The sequence below is a fragment of the Nicotiana tomentosiformis genome, chromosome 8, assembly GCF_000390325.3.
Source record: "Nicotiana tomentosiformis chromosome 8, ASM39032v3, whole genome shotgun sequence".
Classification (NCBI taxonomy): Eukaryota; Viridiplantae; Streptophyta; class Magnoliopsida; order Solanales; family Solanaceae; genus Nicotiana; species Nicotiana tomentosiformis.
This window is the reverse complement of record NC_090819.1, coordinates 126459356-126475052: the sequence shown is the minus strand read 5'-3', so window position 1 is coordinate 126475052 and position 15697 is coordinate 126459356. Positions and strand designations below refer to the sequence as shown.

The 15697-nt window shown below is 33.5% G+C and overlaps 1 protein-coding gene across 1 annotated transcript; it reads right to left on the bottom strand.

The window, feature by feature from the left end:
- Nucleotides 1–5202: 5202 nt before the first annotated feature.
- Nucleotides 5203–7700, bottom strand: LOC104112154 (bifunctional dTDP-4-dehydrorhamnose 3,5-epimerase/dTDP-4-dehydrorhamnose reductase). Its single transcript, XM_009621997.4, has 2 exons — nt 7045–7700; nt 5203–5926 (listed from the first exon to the last, which is right to left on the bottom strand). Exons 1-2 carry the CDS (start codon nt 7486–7488, stop codon nt 5474–5476), a joined length of 897 nt encoding a protein of 298 aa, XP_009620292.1. The 5' UTR covers nt 7489–7700; the 3' UTR covers nt 5203–5473.
- Nucleotides 7701–15697: the final 7997 nt, after the last annotated feature.

The following is a 15697-nucleotide window of genomic DNA, read 5'->3' as shown; positions in this document are numbered from 1 at the left end:
ATATATATATATATATATATATATATATATATATATATATATATTATACATTAATGTTTTAATGTATTGAATTTTACAAGACTGTTGGTGGAGGTAAAAATAGGTGATCAGTTTTCGGAGATAGTCTATTTCAAGAGTGAGAAAGGGACAATTGTAGAACAAAAGGTTACATATAACTGGAAACCTTCTGTGTGTGATGTGTGCAGTAAGTATGGGCATACAGGGAAAAATGCAGGAGGAACAAGGCTAAAGAGATCGGGAAACCTACACAAGAGAATGACAGAATGAGGGTAGTTCAAGTGGAAGGAATTACAGGTAGTCCAAGCAGGCAGGCAGAACAGTTAGCTCAAACAGAGCTACAAAAGCAAACTGAAATAGGCAGGGATAACAAAAATGGTAAAGCTACACAAAACCCAGTGATGCAGGGTGATGGGAGAAATAGGAAACAACATGGTACAAGGTGGAATCAGCCACAGAAACATGCTAATGTTCCTATAGTTATTAAGGATGTGGTGACTGTTACTAATACATTCCAAGCATTGGAGAAAGTTCGAGAGGAGAAGGAAAAAGAAAGTCAGGGAAATGTGGGTAGCCAAACACCTCTCCATGTGAGAGATGGTTAATATCTTTAGTTGGAATGTTAGGGGACTAAATGGCCCTACAAAACAAAAGGAGGTCAAACTTCTCTGCAATGAGCTGAATGTGGGATTAATTGGTCTATTTGAGACTAGAATTAAGCATAATAAAGTAGAAGAAGTAGTTAATAAAATGTTTGGTGGATGGCAGTTTCATTCAAATCATGCCTCACACTACAATGGTAGGATTTTGATACTATGGAGAGCAGACTACTATAAACTTAAGTATCCTCAGTGAGAATGCTCAGGTTGTCACATGTACAGTAATATTTGTGCCAATGCAAATGGAATTTCTAGCAATATTTGTGTATGCCTACAACTTAAGGGAAGAAAGAGGAGAGTTATGGGAATATCTCTGTCATATATCTGGAATGGGGCACAAGCCATGGATGACTATGGGAGACTTCAACTTTGTACTACATATAGAGGATAGATAAGGAGGCAATCCAGTCATACTTAATGAAGTAATTGATTTCCAGTCATGTTTGGATGTAACAAGTTTAACTGAATTGCCAAATAATGGATGCTCATACACCTGGAATTATAAGCATGAGAGTGAAAGAATTTTCTCTAGAATTGATTGGGTGCTTGTAAATAGTGAATGGATGGACAATGTGGTAGACTGTAGAGCAAAAATTCTGCCTGAAGGAGTGAGTGATCATAGTCCTATTCAGATCACAATAGCACAGACTAACAACCAAGCAAGGAAAACATTCAGATTTTGTAACATGTGAAGTACTCATCCAAAGTTTAAGGAAATTGTGGAAAATGTTTGGTCTCAGAGTATTGAGGGGTATAAAATGTTCCAAGTAGTTAAGAAGTTAAATCTGCTTAAACAACAATTGAAGACCATACATATGAGCCATTTTAGTAACATTGTGGAAGAGGTAGCAAAGGATAAAGTCAATCTACTGAGAAGTCAGGAGGAACTTCAAAAGTTCCCATTGAACACTACTCTGCAGCTAGAAGAGAAGGCTATGGGGGCAAAATTCAAAAGGTCGAGCCATTTAGCAGAGATATTCCTTCAGCAGAGAAGTAAAGCAACTTGGATTAGGGCAGGGGATAGAAACACCAGATACTTCTTCTCAGTAATTAAGCACAGAAAGCTAATGCATACAGTCACACAATTACAAGATGATCAAATGCAGTATGAACCAGATACAATAGCAAACATTTTTGTTGATTACTATAAGAAGTTATTGGGTGAACAGGGAGAATGTAGAGGAGGTATAGTCCGCTGGTTCTTGGAGAATGGGTACAGGTTAACTGCCACTCAACAAATGCAACTGTTGGGATCCTATACAGATAAAGAAGTAAAAGAAGCTATGTGGGGCATCAATGTGAATACAAGTCCAGGACTAGATGGTTTTGGAAGTAGTTTTTTCAAGGAAGCTTGGGATATTGTGGGCTCAGATGTGACTGAGGCAGTATTAGAGTTTCTTAGAAATGGGAAACTCCTCAAGCAAATAAATGCTACTATAATTACATTGATCCCAAAGGTTGCCAATCCTTTAAATGTTGGCCAGTTCAGGCCCATCTCATGCTATAATGTAGTATATAAGTGCATTTAAAAGATATTATGCAAAATATTAAAGCAAGTACTGCCACACCTAGTCACTGAATCACAGGCTGTATTTGTGCAAGCTTCTGTCTTAATGAAGATAGACCTAAGGAAGGCCTATGACATGGTTAGATGGGATTTCTTAGCAGAGATGATGCTAGGATTTGGTTTTCCGAGAAGTTTCACACAGCTAGTTATGACATGTGTAACAACTACTACTTTTTCAGTCAAAGTGAATGGTATAGGGCATGGGTATTTTGAAGGGAAGAAGGGCATGCGTCAAAAAGACCCAATCTCTCTATTGTTATTTGTCATGGTCATGGAGTACCTCTCAAGAATTCTAAATAGGATGAGCCAGCTACCAGACTTCAAATGTCACCTAATGTGTAAAAGACAGAAGCTTTCACATTTGATTTTTGCTAATGATCTAATAATCTTCTGTAAAGCAAATGATAGCTCAGTGAAGAGGGTCATGGAAGCATTGCACCACTTTTCAGAGGCATATGGGCTAGTGGCCAACATTGACAAATCACACATATTCATAGCAGGAGTTGACAAGGAGACAAAAGCAAGAATAGTTCAAATGATTGGCTTCATCCTGGGAAATTTTCCTATCAGATACCTGGGCCTTCCCCTATCCCCCCAAAAGTGGAATAAAATGGAGTGTCACCAATTGATTGTCAAGATCACAGAGAAAATTAGGGCAACTTCTGCAAGACATCTATCCTATGCTGGGAAGCTACAGGTAATAAACTCTGTGCTATTCTCAGTTCATAATTTTTGGGGTGCAGTATTTGTGTTGCCTCAAAGTGTGTTGAACGAGGTAGATAGGAAGTGCATGGAGTTTTTATGGGGAAGCTCAGAAGAGAAGAAGAAATTGTCTTTAGTTGCATGGGAGAAAATTTGCAAACCTAAGAAGCAAGGTGGTTTAAATGCAAAAGGATGTAAGAACTGGATTAAAGCTTCTGTAGGTAAAATGATTAGGTTGATTATGAAAAAAGTTGATAATCTATGGGTAAAATGGGTACATGGTCTCTATATGAACAATAGAGTGGATTTATGGAATCACATACCTTAGGCTGATAGTAGTTGGTATTGGAAGAGGCTACGCAAACTGAAGTTGTGCATGGTGAATTGGTATAGGGATGGAAGATATAGTCTGAATGCAAATGGTAAATATTCAATCATGCAAGGATACCTAAAACTGATTGGGGACACACCAAAAATAGAAATTGCAGAGTTAGTGTGGAACAAAATCAGTCTACCAAGGTTCATCCTGTGGTTAACTGTTCAAGGTAGGCTATTGACAAAAGAAAGGATGTTGACAATGGGACTACAATGTGAAAATACTACATGTATACTGTGTGATGGAGCTGGAATGGAGAATGCTATACATCTTTTTTCTAATTATGTATGGTTTACGCAACTATGAGAGATGTTGAACCAATGGAGTAGTACCAGACTTCAGTAGCAAGATGCTCTACAATCCTTAAGCAAAATACAGGGTAGGAGATGGGGTGTGATGAAGAAGAGCATTATCGCAGCAGTGTATGAAGCAGGCTTATACCAGATTTGGCAGGCAAGAAACTGGAAGATGTTTAGGGACTCTACTGTACAGAGCAATATCATAGTGCAACAGATTCAAAGTGAAATTAGAGAAAGAGTGGACATGATAAAGAATTCAAAACGAGTTAGGAAGGCTAAATACATAATAAATAGGCTATATAGCTAGTGATAAATACTAGATGTCGTAGATGAATTAATTTGTTTGATTTTTTTCTTTTACTGAGGCTTTTCCTGGAATCACCAGGTAAAATGCTCTCTCTTTGTAAATCTGAATTTGTTTGACGGACCGGTAATACAATTTCACATTTATTACTCCCCAAAAAATTAATATATATTTTACATGATATTATTTTTAGGAGAAATTATACAGTAGTTTTCCCTTCAAATTTTGCAGATCTTAACAAGTTTAACAAATATAAATTTTAATTTGCAAACATAAAAATGATAATGTTCTATTTATATGATTCTAAAGAAGAAGCACAGAAACTTATGGAAAGAAAATCATTTAAAACCTTTAATTATATACATATCCAACTGCTTAGCACATTAATGGACTTCACATGATCTTTTCATTGGGAACTAATAGTGTTTTAATATATAACGATAGAGCTAAAATATTAGCAAAAACTGTCGTTCCATTGTCAGATTTGCTTAATAAATTTGAGTTGTAGATCATAATTAATAGGGAAAACTACACCATATAATTTCTCCTAAAAATAATATCATGTAAATATTAATGTATAATAATACATAATTTTATATATAATCAATGTATTTTTTTATATATATTTATATAATTATTTTTAGCCGACCGTCCAACTATATAAGAGCGGGTCAAGTTCGTTGGATATTTTAAAAGATACATGTGAGTTTTATTTAATACAAATAATACACGTGGCGGGTTAAGAAAATGTCACATGGCGAAGTTAAAGTAAAAAAATTGATCAGGTTAGTTCTGTTAGATATAAGGGTAAGTTTGAGCCCAAAAACACACGTTAGGGGCATTTGAGGACCAAAAGGTTAACATAGGGTATATTTGAACCATTTTCAATACATTAGGGGTATTGTTGACCCTTCTATTAGATATAGGGGTAAGTTTGAGCCTAAAAACAAACGTTAGGAGCATTTGCGGACCAAAAGGTTAACGGAGGATATTTTTGAGCCATTTTAAATACGTTAGAGGTATTGTTGGCCCTTTTCCGCAAGTTTTATGGTGTGCCTCACACAACTAACATTAGTTGTGTGAGACCTCTTTTTATCTCACAAATGTGGACCCATATCTTATACTTTTGGGTCCACAAAACTTTGATATAAAAAAGAGGCCTCAGACAACTAATGTTAGTTATGTGAGACACAAAATAATTTTTTTCCCTTGGCCCGTATAAGAGTAACTAATTTGTACAAAAAGACGACAAACTACAAAGTATATTCTTTGCAACATTTAATCATCCAATTGGCATATCATTTTCAATTTATTCGTGAAATAAATACCATTACAGCATTCAATACAACAAAAAAGGAAAAGAAAAGAAACAGGAAAAGGTTGCACCTCCACCTCCTATGATAGGGAGTTCACATCTTCCCAAAGAAACTCAAATCAGAAAATGACAAGACAAAAGACAAGCCAACCCCCAGAGCTATTAGAACTGAAACATAGTTGATTCATTCAACAAGGCAAAACAAAAAATAAAATGGAGTTTTTCTCTAAGTTTCAAGCTACTAGTGTTTTCCTATTCGGCTTGAAAACATACTCAATGAGGGATTCCTTAATTGACTTCATTTCAGGGAATTCCTTGCTCAGTTTTGAAGCATCAAGCTCATTGTTACTCCTAGGAGCAACAATGACCTTTGCTTGCTCCTCAAGAGTGAAATTCTTCCAGCTAAAGCTCGGGTCGATATAGTCACGGTACATTTCAAGAATCTCATTATGGCTAACTACTCCGGGATTTGTGAAGTTCCATATGCCAGTCAAGTTTCTCTTTGCCATCTCGAGGGATATCGGGAGAAGTTCATCTAAGATTGTCATTGAGTTTGGGATGTCGACTACCTTCTCATATCGAGTGATCTTGGTGATGAAGTTTCGGGGGTTGGTCAAGTCAGCAGAGATGGGCATCCTGACTCGTAAAGTACAGACGTTGTCGTAGTTCTTCAGCAATTCCTCCACCTGAAATGATGATCAGCCGAAATAAGAATAAGGTTGAAGGTTTTAATCACACTCCAAATAGGTACAATAGCTGGTGAATCATCAAGACTGGATATCTTTTTCCAGGATGAACAAGACACACATTAACGACCAAAAACATAATATTTCCAACAAGCTAAGTAGCACAAACATTGACACAGCCCTAGGTCAAAAAGTTCCAAGAATTACCAAAGGAAGGTTGTAGACCAGGATATGAAACAACCCGAATGGAGCTCAAAGACAGAGAATGAATCAATGACATAAGAAAGCATTAAACAAGAGAACAAAAACAAATACTGCAACATCATATAAGAACAATGTCTAGTAAAAGGTTGCGTTTGGAATTCAACTCTGCCAAATTAATCATCTTTCCTCTCCAAATCCAGAGCAACATGCACAAGCATAACTACACATCTAGAACATAATTCAATGTTTTTTATCTAATCAGTAATAGCAAGAATAACTGCAAGAAACTGCTTTAACACATTATCGCACACCTAAATTTAGCAAGTAGGTTCATCACAACAAAAACATGCATTCCATATAGGATCTGGCCCCAGCATGTATAATACTAAACAAAAGCTCTAATCTTTTTATTATGTATTGGCACTCTACACTCAAAGAATCAAGACCTACTTCTACTTCTCTTAGATTAGGGAAAACACTACCTATATGCAGTAGATCATTAATTCAACAATCAAATAATTACGTCTCAGCTCCAAATAAGTTGAGTCAGCTACATGAATCCACACAATATCCATTCTGCTCTCTTCATATCCATTTCATTCCAATGCCAAATAATTTGCTCGCCAACACGGTAACTAGCTTAGCTCCAAGAAGTTGGTATCACCCATATGGATCCACATTAGATCATTAATTATTGCATTACACAAATTTAAACAATCAGGTCATTAACTCATACAGTACTTAATAAGCATTCATTAGTAACCAACAATAAATGGTAAGTAACATGCTATTAAGAGGTTAAATCAGTGCATATAACTTAAATCCATTAGATCCATACAAGAAAATGCAATAGCTAATAGATCTCAAAAAGCACAATAAGATCAAAACAAGAAATGTAACACCAGTGACTTCACCATAGCTTTAGTCTTGGAATAATAAGATCCAGTGAAATTAGGAGTATCCTCTTCCTTGAACCCGATACCCGACCCTAACGGATGACCCGCATCGTATTCAAATATACATCCAGTAGCATAGTTGATAAGGATCAAGCCCTTCTCTCTACAAACATCAGCAAGCGTTAAGGTACCGACCACATTAGTTCTGATGGTCTCCACCTTATGGGATTCGCACCAGTCAACGTTAGGCCGGCCAGTGACTCCAGCTGCGTTGAATACATGGGTCGGTTTGACGGTGGATATGTCGGATTCCAAAGAGCTCCGGTTTTCTAACCGACCCGACCCGTATACGTAGTCTATACCTTGAGCTTCACAGAGCTTGCCGAGTATGCCACCAATCCAGCCGGTTCGGCCATAGATCAAGAACTTGAATGGCTTTTCGCTGTTAGCTGGGAAACCCATAATATATGGAGAAAAAGAGAGAAGAGTGAAGTGAATCTTGAAAGAGAAATAAGAGAGAGGAGCGATTCAAAGGAAGGAAGAACGGTGTTAAAATGGAGTATTTATATGCAGACAAACATATGTTAGGAGTACAGATTACATACAAGAAACAGGTGGATGGACGGAATAGAGACAAAACTACTACTTGGTACGTGGTTAAAGTTGTGGAGAGCAAGTTTACTACTATTAATACCCGTATATTATAGGTAAAAATTTATGACCAAATAAATAGATATATGATATATATTTGTATTTATAGACTTTTCTCATTTAATGTATCTTCTTTTACTTTAATAAACCACTTAACCATGAAGCTAATATAGTTTTAGATAAAATTTGAGCTTGAGACTATAGATGCATATACATTTACCGTTCATATAGTGGAACCGGATATGAATCCACATCTATCAAGTATTTATATCAAATCAATAAATATTAAAAGTAGAATAATCTCGTAGACACTTGTACTTATACCACTTTGATATCCTGATCTCTTTATTTTGTGAAGTTTCATCTAAGTACCTGTACTTATCCAAATAGAGTATTTTAAATACATCTGACCATTGACTGAGCTTATGTGTCATTTATATGGCTGAGTTGGACAAAGCACGTGATTTATACACACATATGATACGTGAATTCACTGAATTGGTAATTCTACTTCAATGAGAATAAGAAAAAGACAAAACCAAAAAATAAACAAAAGAAAAAAGGAAAAATACAATCCCCTCCCTTATCCTCCTCCTCTAGTTTTTCATCAGATCTATCCCCACCCCCTCCCCTTTCTCTTAATGTTTCTTTATTTCTTTCTTCCATAAGATTTTCTTCTTTGTACATACAACTTTGCATTCAATCTCTTCAAATCAATATGTACTCCAACAAAATTGTCAATACATTTAACCCTTCAAGAACACCAAAACAGTTTGTAATATATAAGAAGGGAAGTTCAATTTTTAACATGTTCAGAAAGAGAAGTACTAGCAAAGGCATTTGATCAACAATTTAAATAATTTGTAATATTCTTCTAAATTGAATTTATGGGATAGGTTGGAGGAAGATTTGGCTTGTCCAATTTCTTTAGCCTCAACAGAGTTTCTAGAACGATACACGCCAACATTATTGTACCGAAAAGAAATTTGTAACCTTCCCCTTCCACTTTTTCCATCAATTCGTCTCCAACCATCTTCTTCCCCTTTCCCCTTTCTATGGTTCCACCATTTTTTTCAGTGGTTAAAGTTTCTAAATCAAAACTTTTCTTCTACCAATATTCTCCAAAACAAAAATATATTAAAATAAATAAATAAATAAATTGTATTTGAGTTTCAATACTTCTTAATACTAAGCTTGTTGGGTATCTTTTCTGGCGAGTGAAGCATTTCAAAAATTTGGGCTTGATGGTTATCTTCTATGGCTACTATTTTCTTATTGCCGGCGGAAGGAGTGGTGTCGTGATGGTCACTAGTGGTTCTAAAAATGGGTAAGACTGGTGAAAGTTGTCTGTGAGCGGTGAAGTAATTGTGAATTTGTGTGTGAGTATCAATTAAAATTTTGTAAGTTCTGTCTGTTTGGATTTGGGGAAAATGTGCAAATGAGCCATTGTTTCCGGTGGGTTGACTAAAACATGGTTTAAAGGAACCAAAAATGGGGGAGAGCACGTGAAACTAGGGGTTTTAATTTTAGTTTTTCAAATAGAATTTTTAATTGTCAAAGATAAAAAATGACGTGGCAAGTGATGTGGATCTGACGTGTCATTCCTGTCAAGCAAGTGAGAAACATGTATCATAGTCATTACAAGGAGGTGTTTAAAATACTCTATTTGAATACGTACAAGTTCTTAGATGAAACTTCGCAAAGTAGAGGGACCGGGATATCAAAGCGGTATAAGTACAAGTGTATACCAGGCTATTCTACCAATATTAAATATGCATCTTGCTTCAACATATTTATCACTTAATTGATATTTATAATTAGGACTATCATTTTAATTTTAATTCTACAATTAAATTTACCTGATTTGGTATAAATAATTCAATTAGTGTGCATGTAAATATATGTAAGTAATAGACAAGAGTAGGGGTGGCAACTGGGCCGGGCCCGGTCCTAAGTGGGCTTCGCGGGCCCGGTCCTAAGTGGGCCGGTCCTATACGGTCCGGTCCTAAACGGTCCTGGGCCTCGCGGGTTTATTGCTGTAACCGGCCCGGGCCCGGGACCATGAACTAACGGGCCTGGGTTTAGTGGGCCGGTCCCGGTCCGGTTCCGGGCCTAAACGGGCCCAACAGAAACTTTTTATTTTTAATTTTTTTTTATAGAAGTTAGAGAAAAAAATAGTAATAAAGATATATAAGCTATATTCGATTTATATACTATATATACATCTTAATATATATATATATATATATATAGTAAGATTAATATATATATATACACATAGTATACATCTTAAGATATACTATATATATATAGTATAGTATAGTAGATCTTAATATATATATATATACATCTTAAGATATATATATATATATATATATATATATATATATATATATATATATATATATATATATATAGTAAGATGTATATATAGTATATCTTAATATATATCTACTATATATATCTAGTAGACTATGTATATATAGTATATCTTAAGATGTATATGTAGTATAGTATATATATTATATCTTAAGATGTATATATAGTATAGTATATATATATATCTTAATATGTATATATATTATATCGAATATAGTTTATATATCTTATGAGATGTATATATAGTATAGTATAAATATAAGCTTATATATATATGTGTGTGTATACTATACTATATTATACTATATATACATGTATATCTATTATATATATATCTAGTATATCTAGTATACTATGTATATATAGTATATTTTAAGATGTATATATAGTATATCTTAATATGTATATATAGTATAGTAGATCTTAATATGTATATATATAGTATAGTATATATAGTATATCTTAAGATGTATATATAGTATATCGAATATAGTTTATATATCTTATGAGATGTATATATAGTATAGACTATAGTATAGTATAAATATAAGCTTATATATATATATATATATATGTATACTATACTATATGTATAGTTTAAGATATACTTTATATACATGTATATCTACTATATATATCTAGTATACTATGTATATATAGTATATCTTAAGATGTATATGTAGTATAGTATATATAGTATATCTTAATATGTATATATAGTATAGTATATATAGTATATCTTAAGATGTATATATAGTATATCGAATATAGTTTATATATCTTATGAGATGTATATATAGTATAGACTATAGTATAGTATAAATATAAGCTTATATATATATATATACTATACTATATTATACTATATGTATAGCTTAAGATATACTATATATACATGTATATCTATTATATATATCTAGTATATCTAGTATACTATGTATATATAGTATATCTTAAGATGTATATATAGTATAGTATATATAGTATATCTTAAGATGTATATATCTACTGTATATATCTAGTATACTTAGTATATCTTAAGATATATATATAGTATATCTTAGTATACTTAGTATATAAGCTACATTCGATTTATATACTATATATACATCTTAAAATATACTATATATACATGTATATCTACTATATATATCTAGTATATCTAGTATACTTAGTATATCTTAAGATGTATATGTAGTATAGTATATATAGTATATCTTAAGATGTATATATAGTATAGTATATCTACTATATATGTCTAGTATACTCTATATATATAGTATATCTTAAGATGTATATATAGTATATCTTAAGATGTATATATAGTATAGTATATATAGTATATCTTAAGATGTATATATAGTATAGTATATATAGTATATCTTAATATGTATATATAGTATAGTATATCTACTATATATATCTAGTATACTATGTATATATAGTATATCTTAAGATGTATATATAGTATATCTTAAGATGTATATATAGTATAGTATATATAGTATATCTTAAGATGTATATATAGTATACTATATATACTATATCTTAAGATGTATATGTAGTATAGTATATCTTAAGATGTATATATAGTATATCTTAGTATAGACTATAGTATAGTATATATATATATATGTATACTATATATAAGCTATATTCGATTTATATACTATATATACATCTTAAGATATACTATATATACATGTATATCTACTATATATATCTAGTATACTATGTATACTATATGTATACTATACTATATGTATATTATATCTAGTATACTATGTATATATAGTATATTTTAAGATGTATATGTAGTATAGAGATATTCAAATCAATGCGTTATATTTTTATTATAGCATTAAAAATCATGGCAATATCTTTCTTAGTCTTCCTCCCCCTTATGGAATGAGTACAACAAGGTGCTAATACCACCATTGAGAACAAAAAGAAACTAATCAAGATGTGCCAAAATACAAGTTACATATTAATTTACATGGTATCTCTTACAAATTTCATAAATCCTTCAAGGTTCGGAGGAATTTCCGTTGGTGGTGGCGGAAATGAAGCTTGCTCATCACCGCTTCCAGGCGAAGCATCATCCTCCGCAAGTTCAGCTAGCATTTCTTCATAAGCTTCGTCTACCTCTGGTTGTGATTCAGCAAGTCCAAAATTTCTTCTTTCCGAACGGATCCAATCTCTGAAAAGTACTGATTTTTCCAAGCTCTCCCTCATAGACGCTCTATAATCACCGAGTTGAAGTCTTGCTTGACTGAAAGCGCTCTCTGATGCCACTGTTGAAGCTTGGATAGTTAAAATATCTAGGGCCATCCTTGAAAGAATTGGAAAGTGTTTTTCTTTGTCCTTCCACCATTCCAAAATATTAAAGGAGCCGTCGGGATTCACTTCCTCAATTCCCTGTGACAAATAAACTTCAAGCTCATTTAGTTGTGAAAAATCACTAGTACTAAAACCTTGAGAACCCCTGAACCCTGCCCAAGCACTAAGTGCTCTTACTCCCGCAGTTCTTTTAGATGATTGAGAACTAGAAGAAGAAGGAGTTGGAACATTTGGTCTAGCATGATCTAATACAACTTGATAAGCATTATAAATAGTTTGAACATTTATTTTAATTGAGGTTATTGCGTTCGGAAGTTTAGACAACTCCTCATCTTCAAGTGCTAAACCATTATAAACAGTTTCATACCAAAATTGAGGACCTCCTAATTTCATAGTAGGATTTAACAATGCAGCAATACCATAAATAGGGGGAATAGGGAAAAAATATTTTTTAAACTTTTTTCTCATGGAATCAATAGCAAGTTGATAAATTTCTCCCCCATCTGAAAAATGATCAAATAAATTTGCAAGTTCTGCAATATAAACTAAACAATTAGAAATAGTAGGATAATATTGCCCAGAAAATTTATTTGTAGCAATATGAAATTTTTCTAAAAAATCTACAAGCATTTTAACATTAGCCCAATCCGCATTTGTAAGGTGCTCATCATCATCACTTACATGAGCATTAAACGTTGAGTTTATGGGGTTTCTATATTCATATGCAATAACTAAACTTTCATACATGTAATTCCATCTAGTTGGACAAGGTTTAGGAACCTTTCTTTCTCTTAGGCCAAATTCATCGCATCTTTTAAAATATTCTCTAAGTCTACTTCTACGATTTGAATAAAAAAGCCAATTAAGAGCCATTTTAACTTTTTCCAATTTCAACATTTAAAATTCGCATGCCATCACCCACAATTAAATGGTAAATATGACAAATACATCTAACATGAAAAATATTACTAAATACAGGACTTAGTATCGTGGTAAGCAAGGCTACAACATTTGTGTTACTAGTAGCATTATCCATTGAAACTGATATTATTTTATCACTAATGTAAAAATATCTACAAATATCCGCAATCGTGCTAGAAATAAACTGCCATGTGTGACGTGAATTAATTATTCTATAAGCAATAATGCGCTTTTGTATTATCCAATGCTCATCAATCCAATGACTGGTAACAGTAAGGTAATCACAGTCATTACCACTTCTACCAATATCAGTTGTAATAGCAAGACGACAATTTATATGAGTAAATAAATAGCGCAAATATTGTTCATATTCATGTTTATATTTATAAATATCACTCTTTACGGTTGTGCGAGGAAAACCTTTATAAGTAGGATTAAATTTTTTTCTAATATAATGCACAAAGTGGGGGTTAGAAGGAAAACTATAGGGTAAGCACATAACAATGACCATTTTTGCCAATTCTTCCCGATCTTTTTTTGGATCATAATATAAAATACCACCGGTAACAGTGTTAATTCCCGGTTGAAATTGATTTGACCCGGTAGTAAGGTCAGCCTGACTAGGTGTACTTGTCCCCTCAGCCAAAGTTTTCATACAAAAATATCTAGTTTTATCTTGAGGGTGTAGCAATATATGTCTAGCCAAACTTCCCGTACCCCCCGACTTCCAACATATTGAAAAACTAACTCTTTGCCACAAGTTTTACACTTAGCCTCATTTTTTTCTCTTAGTTGAGTAAAAAATTGCCAAACAAGAGATGTTTCTGCCCGTTTAGGATGTTGTCTAGAAAAAGTAGGGGCACTAATAGGAGGGTCAGATGGGAGATCATCTAGATTATTATTAGTTGGGTTAACTTCAGGAGCAGGACTAGTGGGTGTATCATCATCCGGTTGCGTTTCATCAAAATCTATTTCTTCATCATCATTTTCATTAATAGTTGGATTACCATAAAGAGCATTCATATATTCATGGTTTAATTGTTCACCGGGTACTATATTATGGAAAAATTGACTCTCGGTAAATTGTAATAAACTATTATCGCTATCAAGAATAGGAGGTGTAGGACGGGTAACATGTTTGGGTCGTGGAGCCGGGGGAAGTGGAGGAGGAACATATTGGCCACTAGATTCACCACTCTTCGATTTTCCCTTATTTTTACTAAACATATTTTTTAAGGAATAAGCCATCTTAATTAATCAAGCAAAGTAAATAAAACAAACAAAATTATAATATTAAAACTTAAGAGTTGGAACGAGTTTACCGAATTGACGAACAACTTGTTGGAAATTGATTATCGTTGAAGACTTCAATTCACCAACTTCACAATTGTTTCACAAATTGTAACAATAAAGTAAGCAATAGTAGAAGTAAATTAGAGAGAGATTGATGATTTTGTAAGAAAAAATGAAATAATGATGGGGTATTTATAGTTGAAAATAGGGAAAAAGTGTAATTATAAAAAGTTTGGGATTAAAACAAAGTTGAGGGATTAAATGGCTATTTCATAAATAGCCAACGGCTATTTTTTTTACAGTCAAACGTTTTAAAAAAATAAAAAATAAAAAAAAATAAAAAAAATAGCCATTGGGCCCGCTAAGGGGACCGGGCCGGTCCCGGGCCCTGGCGGGCCAAGCGGTCCTGGGCCTGCGGGCCAAATCAGAGGACCAGGCCCACTAAAACCGGACCAAACGGTCCTGGCCCGTTTAACCATTTGGCCCGCGGTCCTGGGCCGGTCCCGGGCCTGGACCGGCCCACTTGCCAGGCCTAGACAAGAGGGTTTGGGTGGAGTAAAATAATTTTGTATGTAAATATGGGAATAGACGTAAGAAATAAACAAAGACCAAGATTGGATCTATGAATATAGGGAGGCGGTCACTGAGATGCTTGCTTGTAGGGGAGGGGTGTGTGAGTGGGTAGGCAGTGGGAGTCATACGTTTTCATTTGAAAAATGGATGCGTGGGCGAGACATGAGCACTAGTCTTTAGAAAATTTTATATGTAAGAAAATATTTGAGTATTCAATTTTGATTCGTAGAATTCTATGAGCATCTTACTCTTGCTAATAAACCCAGCGAAGGAGTTAACAAAATTTGCATAATTATTGTTTTAAAAAAGAAGAAGAGAAAATGAAGTCGATATCAATGGTAAAAAAACAGTCTTGTGTACAAGGTATCATGAGTTAACGCCGAAATCTACCCTAATGCAAATATTAATGATTATTTTTACGGTTCGTATCCGTGGAGAAAATTTTACTTTTACTCCAAGGCTCCCCTTCACGATATCAATTGTAATTTTATAAATTAAAAGAAAACAACTAAAA

Coding starts and splice junctions, on each gene's coding strand:
- LOC104112154 (XM_009621997.4), bottom strand. CDS start 7,488: ATGGGTTTCCCAGCTAACAGCGAAAAGCCATTCAAGTTCTTGATCTAT. Junction 5,927..7,044: donor ATTCCAAGACTAAAGCTATG/GTGAAGTCACTG, acceptor TCATCATTTCAG/GTGGAGGAATTGCTGAAGAA.